This window comes from Lissotriton vulgaris, chromosome 4_1, assembly GCF_964263255.1.
Source record: "Lissotriton vulgaris chromosome 4_1, aLisVul1.2, whole genome shotgun sequence".
NCBI classification, from domain to species: domain Eukaryota; kingdom Metazoa; phylum Chordata; class Amphibia; order Caudata; family Salamandridae; genus Lissotriton; species Lissotriton vulgaris.
In genome coordinates this window covers 52210454-52230305 of record NC_141691.1, presented here as the reverse complement: position 1 = coordinate 52230305, position 19852 = coordinate 52210454, and the positions used below count along the sequence as shown (strand labels likewise).

At 44.4% G+C, this 19852-nt stretch overlaps 1 protein-coding gene across 1 annotated transcript in view; it reads right to left on the bottom strand.

Annotated features, from left to right (window-relative positions):
* The window catches only part of IL2RG (interleukin 2 receptor subunit gamma), a 185760-nt gene that overhangs the window by 112890 nt on the left and 53018 nt on the right, over positions 1-19852 (bottom strand). The window contains exon 3 of the mRNA XM_086918287.1: positions 16748-16935. Coding sequence (XP_086774413.1) covers positions 16748-16935 — 188 coding nt within the window. The remainder of the gene's footprint in view (positions 1-16747; positions 16936-19852) is intronic.

Genomic DNA, 19852 nt, shown 5'->3' with positions numbered 1-19852 from the left:
TTTTTATAATAGGTGAGACCCATGCTTGTTTCCAGGTGGTGGGGATGTTGGCCGTAAGGAAAGACGAGTTGGTGATGGCTCTGAGCGGACCCAGAACATGCTCACCAGCTTCTCTGAAGAATTCAGGTTTTAAAGGATCGGCGGGAGAACCGGATTTGATTTTGGCACAGACTTTCAAATAGTTGTCATGGCTAATGGGAGGAATAACAGAAAGTTTAGGTCCATGAGAATCGGTGATGGATAAATTATGGGGTACAGTTGTAAATGTGTTGTAGATTTTTTTAATTTTGTCCATAAAGAAGGTGGCCAGATTTTCGCACAGGTCAGGGGAGGTATTGATGTTTTTTACAGTTTTTTTTGCACTCAGCTCTTTCATTATGCGAAAGATGGTTTTAGAGGCATTGTGACTGTTCTGAATTTCCGATGCATAGTATGCCGCCCTGGTCCTACATATGTTACGATGGTAGCTTTTTTGAAGCTGGCAGTAAATGCTTTTTAGCATGGGGTCGTATTCCTTTCTCCATTTGCGTTCTGCTTTTTTTAGCTCTTTTCTGAGCAAGGTGAGCTCATTATTAAACCAGGGGCTAGATTCATGGGCTCGTGGTTTAGTTAGTTTAGCTGGAATTAATGAGTCTAGAGCTTTTGTTATCCGGTTGCAGAAACAATCGTAGTCTAAATGGGGGTCGTCACTGGAAATGGAAGGGTCTGCAGTAAGGAGAGTGTGGAGGTCTTCCAAGCGAAGTTTTTTCCATGGTCTTTTCAAGACCTGGTGGGTGGAAATGGTAGAAAGGTCACTGCTAGCGGATAAATCCATAGTTACTAGATAGTGATCTGTCCAGGTCATGGGGATGGGAGAATGGACATTCAGATTATCCAAGTTAGAGAAAACTGGGTCGAGAAGGTGCAGACCACTGTGTGTGGGACCCTTCACGAGTTGACAGAGCTGTAAGGCAGCAAGGTCAGCAATCAGGGAGTCGACCTTGTTGTCTGTAACTGAGTCAAAATGGATGTTTAGGTCCCCAATGATGGAGAAATTGGCGGTTTTGATGACTAAGGAACAGACATTCTCCAAGAGGGACTTTATAAAGTTCGCATCCGCGCCCGGGGGTCTGTAGATCAGGAGACCCGTGAGGGTGAGTTGGGGGTTAACTTTGATATGATACTGAGCACTTTCACAGTCCTCTATTACTAAATTAGTAAAGGTGCACGTAAGATGACTTTTAGCAATCATTGCTATCCCACCTCCTCTGGAATGTCTATTTAGGGTGTACGCGGTGTAACCCTTAGGGGTTGCTAAATTTATAATGGAGTCCATGTCCTCCTTCAACCATGTTTCTGTAACAAATGAAATGTCACAGGTTTGGTTGGATAGCAACTCGAATATTTCTAGATGGTGTTTTGGAAGGGACCTGACATTCAAAAGGCCTAGTCTAAGGGTTGCAGGGGGGGATTTGATGCACGACGGTGGAAGTGTGAGTGTAGGCGCATGAAATCCACACGGGCACACGGCAAGGGAGTTATTGCAGTTAAGGCTGAATTTAGTACAGTGTACATGTCCTTGGTTCAGAGACAGTAGCTCATTTTTTGAGTATCTATAGTAACCTTCTTTAATGTCTCCTTGGGCTTGGGGCGACGTCCTGGCGCGGACGGGCGCAGACGGGCTAGTCTTTGGCGCGTCTTTGGCGCGCCGCCGGAGCGCCCGCTGCGCCCGCCCGCTGCGCGGACGTGCAAATCGGGTGTTTTTATCCATAGGTAAGTGAGGAGGGTGGGAGGGACAATGGACTGCACCGTCTCCCTTCCCTTCCCAAGATGGCGGCTCCGGTGGGTGGGGGGAGTGCCCAGCGTCACTCACAAGCTGAGCTGCGCTGTCCGGTCTTGACGCTGCCTGGAGGGAAGTAATCTCACCCCAGGTAAGAACTTGCTTAAAAACGAGCAATTTAAGATATATACAATTTTAAAAGATTTCAATTCTTAGGTGCTGAAGGCAGCGTTCGTGCGAGCCCTAAGTAGTTCCTGTGCTATTATTATTCCTCAACAATAACACCGATTCAATAGGGCGCAAGAGAGCGCTAAGAGCCCCGGCTTCCGCCTCAGGGCGAGTGAACAACTCGAAACAACAGACAAAGTCCGTCCACCCCCCACACCCACCGGGCCCCCAAAGCACATTCCCGCCAGCCTCGTCAGCATGGAAAGGACTTTAAAAGCCAGCATCGTAATATGGATGGTGGTGTCTGCTAGGTACCGTCACCATTGAGGCTCCAGTCCGCCCGGCTGGCAATTGACTGGAGGAAAAGTGGCGAACGCACTTTGCGCCTGCCGCCATCCCCCCCCCCCCAATTATAATATGGTGGGGGAAAATCAGGTCACAATGGTGGGCGGATCGCCACCGCCGGGTCGGCGGTGGCAATCCGCCCGCCATCGTAATTAGCCCCTAAATTTCAAATGTAATTCTCCTCATTTAGTATCACAACACAAGACTCCTCCTTTCCCTGACCCTAATCCCTTCTCTGTTCTGCTGGATACCATGGAGGACTCGGTCCCACCGCTCAAACCTCCCAATCATCATCACCTGTGTCAGATGCACCCAGTACTGTTGCAGGCGATGCTAAATCTGAATCAAAGCTCAGTGGTACACCTAAGATGTGAGCGCCTAAAAGGGTTAAAAAAGTACCCTCCTTCACCAGTCAAGTCTTTACCTCCTATTTGTATGGAACTTATTCCAGAAGAAGAACGGGCTCTTAAACTGTATGTGGAAGAAGCAAATAGATGCATTCAAAATCGGGATCATAAATGGTCCGTCATCGACAACAGAGTCACGCAGTTGAAACAACAGGTTGAAATCATACAGGATACTACTCAACAAGTCACTCCTTTACAAACGCAGGGTTGTCCCTTAAAGAAACAAGGGGAAGATCCCAAAAGTCGCAGTCAGGGGAATAATCTTTGTACTTATGGTTTAGCAGACGGTTTGTAAGAATCCAACCCGATTTCCTTTTTTCAGTCATTCCTCTCTAAGGTTCGTGAACTGCCTGAAATGCTTTCATTAAATATTAGGGGTGGGCATAATACTTTATTCGCTTGAGGAATAGGCGGAATTTGGCAACTCCATGTTACTCTTGTAACGCAGAGTTCTGGCCAAATTCCACCAATAGCCGCATGGCAGAATTTTTTCCTATGAGGCTCCAGAAATGCGAGTGAGATTTGGCATCCCTTAGCACCATTTTCTAACACAGGCAGTCAAAAGGCTGCTTCTCAGTAGATTTTCTGCAACTCAATTCGATTCTCTCCCAAGGGTCAGCAAAATCAACTCGAATGGCCGTGTGCTGTTTGGCACCGCATGGTGCAGAATACACTGATTTTTCAGTGCTGCTTGCGCGACTGACACTAAATTGCATGTATATTTTCTGCTCATTGGTGGAACTCTGCAGAATATCGCAGAGTTGTTATGTAACTCTGCAGAAGTCCACCGACTGAAACTCTGCGAGTTTCGCCCACCCCTATTGAATATTCAACAGGCACTTAGACTACAATCCTCATAAAGCATCATCTTCTCAAATACCCAGAGGGATCATCATCCTTTTTATGGAATACACTTATTTGCTGAAAGTCCTACAAGCAGCTAAGAATAAAGGTCAAACTTCTTGGTTAGGATACAACTTGTTCTTCTCCCAAGACTTAGGCAAAACCATGGTAGACAGAAGTAAGACATTCTATGGATATGCGGTTGGCTCCTCAAAATCTCAATGCCAGAGTTGGCTTATTTCATCCTTGCCTTTTTAAAGTCAGTTACAACAAGAAGAGTACAACCTATGAGGATCCAGCTCCTTTACAGAAATTTTTGGATAACTGCAGAGAAGAAGCAATGGATGTGACTAGACTTTCTACTACTTAGTCTCGCATTCTTGATAAGATGTTTCAGTTGTCATTAATTGATATATTACAATTCATCAGTACTTTTGTAATTATTTTTGTTTTATCTTCTGCCTATATTAGGTATTGTGCCCCACTTGGCTCATATCTCCCTACCTCTGGCTTGGTTTCCTTCTCTGACATGTCCTAGAGTTCATGTCATCTTGCTCGTCTGGCTTCACCACCCTCGATTTTATGTTTGTTCTTCAGGTATGCCACATTTGGTATTTTATACATGCATTCTATCTATATATTTTCTCATTTCTCTCTTTTTCTCTATTCTCTCCCTTTCATTCTTTTTTCTCTCTCTTCATGACAATTGTCACTTGTTGACTTATTTCAGGACTGTTTATTCTTGTACCTACATTTTCTGTTTTTCCTTTTAGATGTGTAGGTTTTCTCACATTGTTCATATAGCCTTATAGCCCGTCGTAAAGGGCTATACCGGCTATTAAAGGCCCGCTGAATTGTTAAAGGCCCGAGCCTAAGGCGAGGGATTTTAACGAGACAGCTGGACTTTAATTGCCGGTATAGCCCTGCTACGACGGGCTATAAGGCTATTAGAACATTCTGCCACTAGAAGGCAGAATGTTCTAACAAATTAAACAAAGGGTTTTCGAAGCTCGAGGGGCTATAAATCCCCTCGAGCTTCGAGAAGCCTTTGTAGAACATTGGAATGTTGCTCTGCTGGCCTTTACCGGCCCGTAGAAGCAGGGAGCACTCCATTGTCTGCAATGGAGCTCTCAACATTCCAATGTTCTAATTCTGTTTAATCGACTTTGCAAGTTATTTCTTGGAATGTTAAAGGGTTAGGCTTGCATTTAAAAGATAGCGGGTCTCAGCTGCTTGTCCAAGATAATAGCAGAAAATATATTTTTACAAGTTACTCATGTTATTGATCCAGAAGTTCAAAAACTTAAGCAACAGTGAGTGAGAAATATGTTTCTTCCCCAGGTTCAGGGGAAAAGAATGGTGGTATTGTACTCGGTCATAAAGCTTTAGATGTTATGTTAAATTCTTAAGAGTCTGATATGTATGGGAGATGGGTGGAGGTAAAATTACACGTAAATAAAATACCTTTCTCCTTATTCAACATTTATGCTCCTACTAAACCAGATTACACTTTTTTGCCTGCTTTCTCTCGTAAATTGATGTCAATCTCGGCCAATTAAGTAATTTTTGGAGGTGATTGTAACCTAGTTTTGGATCCCTTGATAGACTGCAATTCTAAATTGACTTTTGTCCCTTCCACTATGCATCACCAATTCACTACAGCTATAGAACAATCATCTCTTATAGATAATTGGAGAATATGTAATCCATCACTAAGAGGATGTACCCTTCCCGCCCCAGCATACTTTGTGTCAATCTAAAATTGACTACCTGAATGTCTCTAAACCCCTCCCACAACATATTCTGCATGCCGATATTGGTTCCAAACTGATTTCAGATCACGCTCTTGTCATTTTAGATTTAGATTTGCTACCGGTCACCAGTGGTAACAAAAGACGGCACCTTAATACCTTCTTGTTGTTAGACACTTTTCAATCAATCAATAAGAATTTGTATAGCGCAGCACTATCACTTCTAGTGGTATCTGGGAGCTGAGCGCGCCGCATCTCAGTCGAAAGCCAGGTCTTGAGTTTCTTTCTGAAATCCGCCAGTGAGGGTGCTGTTTAGAGGTAGAGGGGCAGGTTGTTACATGTATTGGCAGCGATGTATGAGAAAGGAGCAACCCCCACTACAGCTGTGATGGGTGCGGGGTGTGTGCGAGGGCAAGAGAAGAGGAGCACAAGTTTCTTGTGGGCAGGTCGAAGTTCAGTTGATGGTTAATGTAGGACAGTCCTTGGTTGTGTCGAACTTTGTGTGCGTGTGTGAGGATCTTGGACTGGTATCTCTACTGGATGGGTAGCCTGTGGAGTTTTCTGTGGTATGGACTGATGTGGGTCCATTTGGGGAGGATTAGGATGAGTCCAACTGCAGTGTTATGTATAGTTTGGAGTCTTCTGAGGAGCTGGGTGGAAATTTCGGCATATAAGCCATAGTGGAGGTGGCTACTGAGGAGGGCCTCAGTGACGGTCTTTCTGGTGTTGATTGGGGTCCATCTAAAGATTCTGCAGAGCATGCAAAGGGTGTGGAAGCAGGAGGAGGCGACTGCGTTGAATTGTCGTTTTATGGTCAGTTCGCTGTTAAGGATGATGCAGAGGTTGCTTGCATGGTCTGTCGGTGTGGGTGTTGGTCCGAGTTCTGCTGGCCACCAGCTGTGGTCCCATGCGGAGGTGTACTTCCCAAAGATCAGTACTTCTGTTTTGTCGGAGTTGAGTTTGCGGCAGCTGTCTCTCATTTATTTGGCTACGTCGGTCATGGTGTTGCAGAAGTTGGTTTTGGTGTTTGAGGGGTTTTCTATGAGCGAGAGGATCAGTTGTGTGTTATCAACATAGGAGATTATGTTGAGTCCGAGGGATCTGGTGATGTCTGTGAGGGGGATATGTAGATGTTACACATGGTGGGGCTGAGGGATGATCCTTGTGGTTTGCCGTATGTAGTGCCTTTGGGCGCAGAGGTGAAGCGAGGCAGATGGATGCTCTGTGAGAGGAAGGAGGCAATCCACTTGAGGGCGTTTTGCTGTATGACGATATTGTGGAGTCAGTCGATGAGGGTGTGGTGCGAGACGGTATTAAATGCAGCATAGAGGTCAATATGACTCAGGGCCACAGTTTCTCCACTGTCGAGGAGAGCTCTGATGTGGTCCAGTGTGGCAATCAGTGCGGTCTCATTGCTGTGGTTGCCACAGAATCCTGATTGTGAGTCGTTGAGTAGGTAGTCTAGTTACAAGCGTTCGTGAGCTATTGGTTGATGCCTTTCTTGAGTACTTTGGCTGGGTTGGAGAGCAAGGAGATCGGTCAAAATGTGTTGAGGTCCCGGGGGTTGACAGAGGATTTTATTGATTTGGCTTTCCTTCTTTATACAGCTCCTAAAACCTCAATGTTTCCTTACTTAGAGGTGTCAGACAAGGTTGTCCTCTTTCCCCTTTGCTCTTTATTCTTGCATTGGACATTTTTCTTACAAAATTCAGATATACTTGGTTTTCATAAGGGAGATAAACACATTAAGAATTGTGTTTACGTGGATGATATTCTACTAATTCTATCTAAACCTGACTCCTCTTTCCCAGCATTTTTTACAGAAGTTTCATACTTTTGATTACCTTTCTGGTTACAAACTTAATTTTGACAAATGTGAAATTATTCCTCTTAAACTTTTATGCTTTATAACGTGATTTTACTCAATCTAACTGTGCCTGCACCATCTCCAAACTAAAATATGTAGGCCTTTGGTGTACAACATGTACTAAGGAAACCCTTTCCTTTATTCTAAATGCAGTTAGAGCTAACTTAGCAACCTTAACAGCTGTGTGGCGTCCTTTATTTCTGTCCTGATGGGGCAGGATTGACCCCATTAAGATGATGCTTGTTCGGATTGATCAATTTATTTTATCTGCAATTCATCTTAATATCCCAGCCTACTTGAAAAGATTCCTTTCTCTCCTCATTCCAATGGAATAAGAAGGAAAAACTCTTCTTAAATCAAAATGAAAAAAACAGCAAGTTGGTGTGAACTTTTCTGACTTTCAATGTAATCATGCCGTGTTCTTACATAATAAAATGTATCAATATTTATTAGATACTGCTTCAAATTTCTCCCTACTTTGGAAAGACATTGAATTGTCTTTTATATCATCTTTTCCTTTTGAGAAATTCCTGTCTTTCACCCAAAAACCTTTCTTCGTGTCTCTTCCTAGTCATAACAATATTTGAAAACTATTACAGCCAACACTTTTCTCTCACCTCTCCGAAAAAATGCAGATGCGAAATAAAACCGAAAAAAACACTTGACATCTCAAGTTATGATTAGGCCTGCAATCCATAACTTGCACATCAACCATGTAAACAACAACTTGCACTTCTGTTCTTTGCTATGGTTATTAAATATTTAAGATAGGCACAGATAGTACAGGAGTAAGTAAGAGCATCGGGTCAGGGGTGACTCGTGGTCAGTCAGTTCTGTCAGCGCTGATGCTGTGCAGCGCTGACCAAGGTGCTGACAGGGGCTTTTGAACCCATATCTCTCAAAGGGGGTGGGCAGTTACATTTTCCAGAAGTGCCTTGAGGGTCTCACACTTGTTACAACTTCGAGCAGACATAAGAAGCAAGAAACGCCCCAAGACCCGACACTACAGGCTCTCCAGGCGGGCCCCTCCGCTGAGGGCCACTCAAGCTTGTCCACGAGTGGAGAGGCCGAATGAGCGCAGGCAGCGCCCAGAAGCACCCCTCTGTGCTTCTACCCACCATTGCGCTATGTACAGCGCTACCCACTGTCGGATGAAAGTACACCATGTTACTCATTCCAGTTTTTAACAATGAGGAGACACGTGTGCTTCGAAGCAGCTCCAATACCTGACCTACGTGAACCATGACGCACACTGGCCTCTGAAAACGTGTGTTGCTGCCCCCCTCCTGCCAGGGGTCATCGAAGACTCTCTGGTGCGTACATGAGCGTAAGAGACCGTCCTCTTTTCCAGCCTCCCGTTGCATTGTGGTCCTTGTAGTCGCATGTGTTCCAGCACGCATGGGCTTTGCAGAATCACAGATGCCCACACGCAGCGCCTGTCATGGCACCTATGGACGGGGTTGGCATTTCCTAAGATTCATTCATGGTTCGCTCTGTTCCCGCCTCAGCTGAGGACGAATGACTCAGAAACATCCATCGGTGCGTCAGAGACGTGCGTGGGTCCTCGCCTGACCTTTAAAAAGGTCACGTGTAAATGTCACAGCTGCAGGACACGCCACACGCGTGTCTGCGGCCACGGCGGTGACAGTATTACATGGTCTCACGTGAAGCCCGGCAGCGCACGCACCTCATTTCACGCGCCTTGAATTGCGGCGTTTACAAAGGTGGCGCTATATAGAAATACATGGTTTAGAATCCGGAAGAGTCTTCGTTTCCCATCAGTGGCCTGGACTCAGTCTCTGAATATAAATTCCAGATGTGTCGATGGCTCAGCTCGTGCTCAGGGTCTGAGGCCCCCTCACCTACCAACGCCCCACTTCACCCCCGGGGGTCAGGCCAGGCAGGGGTCAGGGTTCAGCGGGCTCTCACTGGGCGCCCCCTAAAACCATCTGTTTTGCATTATTTGTTTTTAGAGCACGGAAGCGCTGCGGGCAGGAAATGCCCCAGCAGTAACACAGCCCCCACCTTCACACCCCAGGGGCGGCTTTAGGCATGTGCAAGCTGTGCACCTGCACAGGGCCACCAAACCCCAGGGGCCACCACACCAATATATATCCTTAATATATTAATCCTCTGAGGATGGATACATATTTGCGTGGCGGCCCCTAGCAGGGATTTGGCGGCCTCTGGCTCTGTTCCACTTCCAAACACCCTGACCCACTCACCCCTCTTCACTGGCCTCCGCGCTCCGCCCCGCCCGGACCCCCTCTTCCAGGGCCCCCTACCTACGCTCCCTGCCCAGGGCCACCATGAGCCTAGAGCCGCCCCTGCACACCCTACCGAGGAAACGAACCGGCAGGGCCCCTCAGGGCCTGGTGACAATGCCCCCGAAGGGCCCCATGGCAGTCGTGGCTGTTGAACTTCGCAGCGCGTCTGGTGAAGTGGCACTGCGGTGGTGCGTCAATAACAGGAAGGAACCGGACACATAAGGCGGGTTCTGGAAGAATGAGCCAGCATAGGACGTTTAGAGCATAATGAATACCTAAAGTGCCTAGAAGCCCTGGATCCTGACCGTGTAGAGTCGTTCTTTGATCCTGTGCACAGCAGGGCTCACTGTCACCGGGAGTTTGTGGGTCATGTTCCCCAACAACACTTTCAAACACTGACAAAACTGCAAAGGTTCACAAAAAATTGGCTAAAAGCCATGTTTGTTAAGAGCAGTTAAAAGAATTTAAGTTTGCATTTTCAAACAACTATTAGTTTCTCAATTCCACATGGTCTATTAGCCTTTTTTTAGGTCGAGTCTGGGCAGTACATGCGCTGCTCAGCGAGGCATGCTGTATTCTAGTATGGACTTGAAGCTCCGCCCACTAGTGCCCATAATTGTCATTGCCTTGTGTCATTGTCTTCTGAAATGCTGACTTCTGATTCGTTAATAGGCGTGTTAATCCCTCCTTAGTACCGCCTTGTCTTCATTTGCTACCGCCCATTAGGACTGGCCCTTGTTGTTACACAGTATGTCTTATTTAGTCTGTAAACACTATTTTCTTTAATGAGTTTCTCATACTGCAGGCACGACGTGCTTTCCTGCAGATTTCAGCGCGCCATGCACGCTTTCACTTTCCAAGCCCCCCTGGACAATGGCGGCCGCTTCTTTGAAATGAAATAGGTCTTGCATTTACAAGAGATTGAGATATTGGCATTGTATATGACAATGCCTTTTATTTATGTGTTAATTATCAAAACAGATATATAAAAGGCATTGTCATTTACAATGCCAATAGCTTAAACTCTTGCAAATACAAGACCTATTGCATTGCAAATGCTTGTTTGAATATTACATTCAATCTTTCACTTTTCCCTCTTGCCCCATACAAGTAGCTACTTCCTCTAGAGGAACCTTTGATTAACAGCTTTCAACTTGGTCTTCACCATTGCTTCAACTGGAAGTAATAATTAACAACAACAAAGGCAGCCCTGAAAACCTGAACCAGGGGCAAACAAAACTGGAATCCTAACAAGGGTTCAATTTAACACAATACATAGATTAAATATTAATCAAAAATAAAAACAAGCAAGGACAAACAAATCAAATGATAATGGAAAAAAGTTTCTTTGAAAAAAAGGGGAAGATAAAGGGAGAAAATAAATAACCCATGTACAAATAAATATAATTAGTATAAAATTTACTGACAAAACTCATCTGTTAGATCCTAAAACATATATAACAATGGCGCTCAACACAGTACGCATATAACAAAATAAACAATACAGTGTGTAGTCAAATAAGTGGCTGAGGGAAGGACTTATATAAAAAAAAGAGTATTGGGGAGTTCAGGATAAAACTGAATCAACAAAAACAACAAGTGCCCCTGCTCTAGGAAAATATTATAAAGACTTGGTAAGTTCAGGTTGTGATACAGCAGTAAATTGCGCACATCAATGGTGTTTCAGAATCCACAGTAAGAAAGTTCAAAGGGGTAGAGTCTTTGTTATAGAAAACAAATTTATTGTTCCTCTTGTTCTGGCCAACACGTGTTTCATCGCAGGGAAACAGACTGCGAATCTTCAGGGCTGGGTATAGATACAAAAGACGCATTTGTATGGTTGATTTGAACTGAGTGAAAAGGTGATTGGTGATCATTGGTGACATAGGGCGGGCATGCCATTGGGTGACATTGTCTAATAAGAAATGTGACTTAATATCTACGTTGTTTGTGACTGTGAGAGGTAGTGATTATTTATCGTGAACTACGACCCTGAGATGCAATATTTCTTAGGTGATTAAGACAAAATCAAAACAGTCCTTACAATGATACAGAACATCTCCTGGATCCCAATTCCCCTTTACAATAGGGACATTTTCTTCAAAAATAAGACTAATGTTTGTATTTACACTACACTATGTATACTTAATGTGTGCTCTCGAACGCCTTTTTCTTTTTGTTACTTGTCAGAAAGTATGTAACTGTATATACTCACTGGAATATTACCTTTTATAATTTCAAATATGTATTTTGCTGTTGAAATCGTCTGTTTAATATCACATACACAACACTAAACACTACCATTATCAAGACCAAGTATCAGCACAAATAATTAATATAATTTTTCCTGCTCCTAATACTCTCATTCTACTGGATGCCAACCGGGTTGACTCCTGGTTTTAACTGGCTAAGCGAACTCGCTTTTGAATGTGTGCTCCCTTTCTCATTCACCTTGCTTCAATCGACATATTAACTGATTCTTGGTTTTTCATATTTCCACTCCAACCATTAGAACGCCGAGGCTCAAATTTCTTTTACCTTGAACAATTTCTTTTCTATTGACTCACCCAACCCGATTCTAGAATGCAGTATTTTTTCTAAAATCGGCCAACGTTTCGTCTTAATAAACGACACGTTACCGTTCTAGTGTCTCTAAGACTGAGAGAGCAAGTTCCGGAAGTAAGCTTAAATAGAGATCCTCACTTCCTGTCAGGTGACCGTTTTACGAAGAACGGCACCGGGAACTACAGGAGGGAGATCGAATTTTCTGAGGTAAGACAACTCGCCTCTGATACTAATAATTTTCTTCCATTTCCGGTAACATACCGCATTACATTGAGAAAAGATTACACCACTCGTGTTTTTCTTTTCCTTTTTCGCTTTACAGGTGTACCCGCCATAAATACCCGTTTTTTCAGCGCAACAGCTTTAAAACTCTTCTCCTCCCGGGCAAGGTCTTTCCTATCAAACGTTCTAAGGTATGGATACTTAGCATTGGTTTGTCTATACAGTAACAGCTCCCATAAGGTGTTTAAGTGCCATGGTATACATGACCATCACTTTTCTTAAACGTTTCTGATTCAAATTATGTTTTCCTGTAGGAATCACCTGACCACGCTTTTTTAGCGCAATATTAATACTCTTGGCCTTAACACTACTTCCGGTTTTGCTATCCAAAGGGTGAGTTATATACCGATGTTTTGGATATTTTTTAGGATTAGATTTATATTCAGCCTCACAACGATCATATCCCAGAATTCATCCTCTGTAACGTCTTAAACGCGTATACATATCAAACACGAGGTAATTCGTATTTGGTGTTCTAACCTTGAATACACAAGTGCTTTTTCCAAGCAAACTCCCCAAAATTATTACCCTCCTTTTGTGCAAGTCTGGCGCTCACATTAACCAGTGACGCTTCTCACGAACGTTTTCTCAGCACAACTTCGCAAGAGATACTGGGGATATCTATCTAACATGGGAACTAGCAGTAAGGCTCGATTACCCTTTTAATTTCATGGTGCAATTTTCAAAAAATCCATGAACTGAGATTAAAACAGACTAACACATCGCCTTCTGTACATAGAATAACACTATTCGCTCCTACATGGTGTATTATATGGAATTGTCAACATTTTTATTTGTTAAACCTTCTTTTTGTAAATACAATTGACAGAATTATAACACTAAAAAGTCACTACTAGTCACAATGAGGCATGCACTCGCCTACAAGCACGGACACCTTTTCACTCGGTTGTCACATCTTGCCATATTCCCGTATCTTAACTTTCCTCTTTTTTTGCAATATTATTCACGCATACTGGTTAATGTGTCTGCTTCTAAAAACATTCATAAACTTTAGAAAAACGCCAATTTTTAAAGATCACATCCACACAATCGGAATAGCCACGATAAATAATCACTACCTCTCACAGTCACAAACAACGTAGATATTAAGTCACATTTCTTATTAGACAATGTCACCCAATGGCATGCCCGCCCTATGTCACCAATGATCACCAATCACCTTTTCACTCAGTTCAAATCAACCATACAAATGTATCTTTTGTATCTATACCCAGCCCTGAAGATTCGCAGTCTGTTTCCCTGCGATGAAACACGTGTTGGCCAGAACAAGAGGAACAATAAATTTGTTTTCTATAACAAAGACTCTACCCCTTTGAACTTTCTTACTGTGGATTCTGAAACACCATTGATGTGCGCAATTTACTGCTGTATCACAACCTGAACTTACCAAGTCTTTATAATATTTTCCTAGAGCAGGGGCACTTGTTGTTTTTGTACGAATTAGTGTGGATTTGTAATCCACCTTTGAGCGGTTAAGAGGGATTACCGCCCGCCCCCTTGCCTGGAATCTTACACTCTGTAACACGATAATGTGCGGCCACTAGGGAGTGCGCCTGTCCTATTCTGGAATACCTCAAACCCTCCCAGTATATCAATAAAACTGAATCAACACAAAGCAGACAATGTGTCCTCTTCATTTTAGGCCACATATGTGCGTCAACTGTGTTTCGACCATGGGGAAACTAAATGGTCTTCATCAGGACAATAAATATAGGAGCGTCTACGATAGTTAAAAAAACATCTATTCTGAAGTGGACCAAAAACGAAAGTATCACAATCGTATGGAATCCACCGAGGAGATGGCTCAAGAGTATATTGATCAAAGATAGACTGGTGTGTGCCAGCAACAGCTTGTATCCAAAGTTAGATACTCAACAAAAGAAGTAAGAAAGCAGCCGGTCCCATCAAAGACTAGGGAAAGTAGGCTTGGTAGGCGCTATACTCCAAACCCAGCTATCCTGATTAAAAAACACAAACTCTTTGAAAGAGCAGGTGAGTGAAAAGTTAAGAAAAGTTCGCTTTACCCAGTGCTACATCACCTACATTAAGGATTCTATAATTCCCTTTTGTTCAATGGCGTTTTCTTATGTCTTAAGACAGTTTGTGACATCTTTCACTGAATGATCTATGTCAAAGACGGTAGTGCGATCCGCAATTTAAGAATGGTATTTATAGTCTTCTCCTCCACTGGGATTTAATGGCATGTTTAAGACTTGTATTGTACAAAAACGAGTATATATTCTCTTCCTGTCATGATCTTCTGCCTGCACTCACCTTCTTGACCTGATCTTTTGCAGAGATGCAAGACTCCGAACTGCCAGAATGTACACACCTCTGAAGCAGTAGAGGCTGGCAGCATGCGTGGAGTGTGGGCAACATCTGGAAAGAGGCTTTGCATCACTGATGGGCGCTATAAGACACATGAATGAAGCCAATGCTGACTGTGTGCGCCATGGGGCCACAAAGATGGCGGCCATCTTGAACTCTTAGAGTCGCACTTTCAGATGCAGTGGAGGCTGGCAACATGCGTGGAGTGTGGGCAACATCTGGAAAGAGGCTTTGCATCACTGATGGATGCGCTTTGAGACACACAAATGCAGCCAATGCTGACTGTGTGCGCCATGGGGCCACAAAGAGTGGCGGCCATCTTGAACTCTTAGAGTCGCACTTTCAGATGCAGTAGAGGCTGGCAGCAGCATGCATGGAGCGTGGGCAACATCTGAAAAGAGGCTTGGCATCACTGATGGACACGCTATAAGAAGCACAAATGAAGCCAATGCTGACTGTGTGCGCCATGGGGCCACAAAGATGGTGGCCATCTTGAACTCTTAGAGTTGAATTTCCTCCTGGTCTGTAGCGTTCATTTATGCAGGTGGGACGCATAGTTGCTGCAGCACAGATGTTGTCAGAGTTTGGAATCTTTACAGACTATTTTTATCTTTGGAAGTTTGACACAAGATTGAACTGGATCCAGGCAAGTACTCAAGCACAATAATTGTGATTCACGCGTCAAGCTTTGCAGTGGAGCACTATTTTCAGGAGTTTTCAGTTGGCAATTATGAACTCTTTTGTTTGCAATTTTTTTTCCAGAAGAGGAGTGAAAAAGATGCTCATCTTGGACACACTTTGATAGTCTTTCTTTTGAGATGTGTTTGGCATCACAGTATTGGCTTACGTATGGAATTGTTTGCTTGTTACCTCTTTAACTTTAATATCCATTTATTATAATGCAGTTTCTGAATATTTCACTTTGAAGGAAGAGAATTTTAAGTTCTTCATGATGGTCTCAAGTGTGGGGGGCAGTATCGAATGGAGGAACGAGTTGTTCGATGGTTTGTGTGAATTGAAGCAGAAAGCCTGTTATCTTGTTTTCTCTTCTATATCTTGAAAAGCTCCATCAGATTGAATTTTACGAGTTTGGGGCTGTCAGGTGGGATAGGAGGTGAGACTTTGCACCCATTGATGTGAAGGGGCATGGGGTCTGGCACCCTAGTTCAAAAGATGGCAGCTGGGAGGGGATGTTTGATTCAGAGGAGGCTTAGCCATTCCAGTTGACCTGCTGTCCTCATTGAAGCAGGACTTGATGTTCTTGACCAGAAAGAAAGTGCAAGTCGAGTGGGGGAAGGGAAGAAGTGACATCTAGTTGAGCTATCTTGGTCTGAGCTGGAGCTGGCATCTGTGTGTTCTGTTTTGGTGGGTCTCAAGTCACATAAAGGACATGCATCAAACTTGAGATACAGCAGTGTATGCTGTTGGGGGTTGACTTGCTTGACTAATAATACCCCCAAGAGTCCCATATTTACAATAAAGATTATTAGAGAAGAATTGAACCTTGTAGAGTGGTGTAGCTGGCAGAGTTGGGAGGGCCAGGAGGATGTGTTCATTTAGAAGTAGTGATTCTCAGGCCTGTAGAGGATTGGTACAATCCATGGGTTCTGAGGTCTTCTGCGTGGGGTGGTTGGGGGGTTATAGAAGTGTGGACTGGGGCGTGCAGCGCTGGAGTGCGCGCTGTGGATTTTGTTGACAAGTGTGGGCGATGTTGGTGGATTGTCCGACAGGGCACCTTCCACAGGTTCTGAATATCCTTTTCTCAGTTTGCCATCCTTTACATTCTGAATTTATAAAGTACACACATGGTTAGCCAACATTTCATTTTCCAACAAATGTCATTGTGCAGCATTTATTAATGATCATTTCTCTTCTATGAAGAAAGGTCTTCTTCTCTGTCCAGCCCAGCGCCAGAAGGCAGAAGAGGTCAGCCAGGTAGGAAGGAGAAGCAAGCAAGACAACGAGGAGGAAACTGCTTGAAGGTGAGAAGCAGGTCATGGGGTCAGATGGACCAGTATACCTCACACTGCACTTTATAGGAAGACATAACATCACTTCACCACCCACACCCAGGCCGCCTTTAGGGCTGGACTTCTCTATGAGCGGGTTGTCTCTTTCCACCAGTGTATGCTGTGTATCTTTACCTAGGTTCTGCAGCCTCATTTCCTTGGTGGGAATAACAACCTCGTCTCCACCATGGCTCCCATTCACCCGGATGTTGAAACCCAGGAAGTATCTGAGCTCCGCGGCTTCGAACCAGCATCCAGTGTTGATTCCACCTTCCTGTAGGTAGCGCCGGCATTCCACCACGGAACCCTGATTATCATTGTACCTGGTGGAGGACAGAACCAAATGTAAGGGATTGACATGGTTGTATCACATAATAACACAAAAATCATTCAACCTGAGAGGATGTGGCCTTACGACTAGAGCAGTCGATCTCGAAGCTGAGAACCGGGTTCGAGTCTTGGCAACGACACTCAACATCCTGTGATTCTGGGCAAATCACTTACAGGCACATGCATCAAGCGATTTGGGACTCGCAAACGGTGCGAATCGCAAAATTCGGCCGTTTGCGATTCCCAAATCACTATTTGGGATGCATCAACCTAAAAGTGAAAAAATCGCTATATTAGCGATTTTTTCAAGTGCGATTGCTTTTAAGGAATCTCAATTTTGCGATTCCTTAAAAGCAATGCATGAAACTTAAAAAAATTGCGATTTCGCAATTAGAGAGAGAAAATTACCATGAGGTTGGACCTCATGGTAATTTTGCGAAAAGTTAGAAATATGCAATTTTGTTCATATTTTTAACTTTCATGTTGTGCACACACATGCCCATAGGGCATGTGTGTACACAACATATGTGCATTGTTTGATTTCAGGGGTGCAACAGGGTGTCCTTTGGACACCCCTGCACCCTTGAAATCGCAATCTCAATTTGCGATTAGCTAATTGCGAATCGCAAATTGAGATTGTCTTCCCATTCATTCCTATGGGCCTCTAGGCCCATAGGAATGAATGGGAAGGGATTCCTTAATTGCGATTCGCAAAATGCTAATCGCAAATAAGGAATTCTAAGGAATCGCTATTTATTCAGCGATTTCTTGATGCATAGCCATTTGCGATTCCTTATTTGCGATTCCTTAAAAATCGCAATTAAGGAATCGCAAATGCCGAGATTGATGCATGCTAGTGTTAATCTCCCTGCGCCTAACAAAAATGAATGTGTCCATCTGTATTGAAACTGGTGCTCATGTAAAGCGCTCTGATGCCTGATTTCTTGGGTCTAGTTCGTGCTATATAAAACTCTACCAAAAAAAAAAAAGAAGGTTCCAGAAAGACATTCAAACATGGAATGAGGCATAGTATGGACACTGCTCTGTAACTACCGTGAACCATTGCGGCAGAGGTCATGAGGCGGCAGTGATACGGTGTCTGACGTGTGGCTGGTGAGAAATGCCTAGTGTGGCTGACCCCACTGTAGGATATGTCGTCCAGCAGTCTCGGTGGCTGGTCGTAGTAGCGGGCAGCGCTCTATATAAAGGAGCAACGCACAGCGAGTGCGCAGGTGGTGTGCGCATGTGGTCTCTGAATGTGAGTCATTTCATGACCAGCTCTATCTGAGAAGGCTCAGTTATGCCACCAACTCTCTTCAATGTGTACAGCCATTCTCGACATCAGTGGTTTCCAACCTGTGGTCCGGGGACCCTTGGGGTCCGCGACTACTTAGAAAATTAAACAATGTTATCAGATTAATAAAGCGTATAGAAATAAAGAAGCAGAATGTACAATTCAATGTACCGTAAATGGAAAGGAATTTGAAATTGGAGGCTAAAATGTAACAAGTATCCTCAGATTAATTTGTGGGAGCAGTGCGGGTGCATTAAATAGAATATAGTATAGTCGATGAGTGGCCTCAAGTGAATTTAGAAAAGCTCAAACCTTTTTAGTAAAACATTTATAAAACAAACATTTATATGTGTTTGCAAATTAAATAAAATGTGCCATCGTTTGTGTATTTGTTTGATGAAGGCTTTTTTCTGCATATTTTGTGTATTGTTTTGTGGTTTAATTCATGGATAATGCTTAGGCCAGGGGTGGCGGCTTCCAGTAAAGACTCATTGGGGGTCCCCAGCTTCCAGTAATGACTCATTGGGGGTCCCCAGCTTCCAGTAATGACTCAGTGGGGGTCCTCGGCTTCCAGTAATGACTCAGTGGGGGTCCCCAGCTTCCAGTAATGACTCAGTGGGGGTCCTCGGCTTCCAGTAATGACTCAGTGGGGGTCCTCGGATTCCAGTAATGACTGAGTTGGGGTCCCTGGGTTCCAGTAATAACTAAGTGGGGGATCCCGGCTTCCAGTAATGACTCAGTGGGGGCCCTCGGCTTCCATTAATGACTCCATAGGCGGTCCCTGCAGGGGCGTAACACAGGCCCCCGCAGCCCACGCAGTGCGGGGGGGGGGCTCTATCTCCAAGGGGCCCCCTTGGCACTGAACTCTGGCCAGGAGAGCTCCTGATTGAGCCCGGAGGGGGCCCCCCTAAGTACCGTGCAGGGAGGCCCCCTCACTTTTCGTTACACCAGTGGGTCCCTGGCTGCCAGTAATGATTCAGGGGGTTCCTCGGCTTCCAGTAATGGCTCAGTGGGGGGTCCCAGTGTTATGAACTCCAATGTACCCCAATATAGGCCTAGGTAGTTTTACCTATATTTGTCCTACCATTGTTCTACTTAACAGGTTTGATGCTGACCTTTTACCTAGTTAGGTGCTGCATAAATGTTCTGTGGTGTTCTCCGAAAACTAGCCTCATTTATTATGCATTAGGATACTCTGAATTCCAGCAGGATTACTATTGTCTGCTTAATAACTCTATATAAGGGTCACCACCATTGCCATCCTTGTCTGACATGCCCACAGTACCATGACACATCTAGGTAGAACCCCTGAGGGTACCTTTTGGGTATATAAGCCCCACATCTTCGCTGGGCAAGCCAGAGGAGAAAAGGGACTTCCTTTCTGACACACTGACACGAGACGCTCAAGTCCCGGCAAGCAGTCTCACTCCAGCACGCAGTGGTTTGGCATCCCTTGCAGGGTGTCCATCTCGAGACCATGACGGGGTCCTTCGCTTTCAAACATCAGGTAATGTGTTTGGCTCTATCCTAAGGGGTTTCTTGGCTATACACATACATACATGCAAGGTGCACTTAGGTACATCTAGTTAGGGTCTACATGGTAAGAGTACGCATTA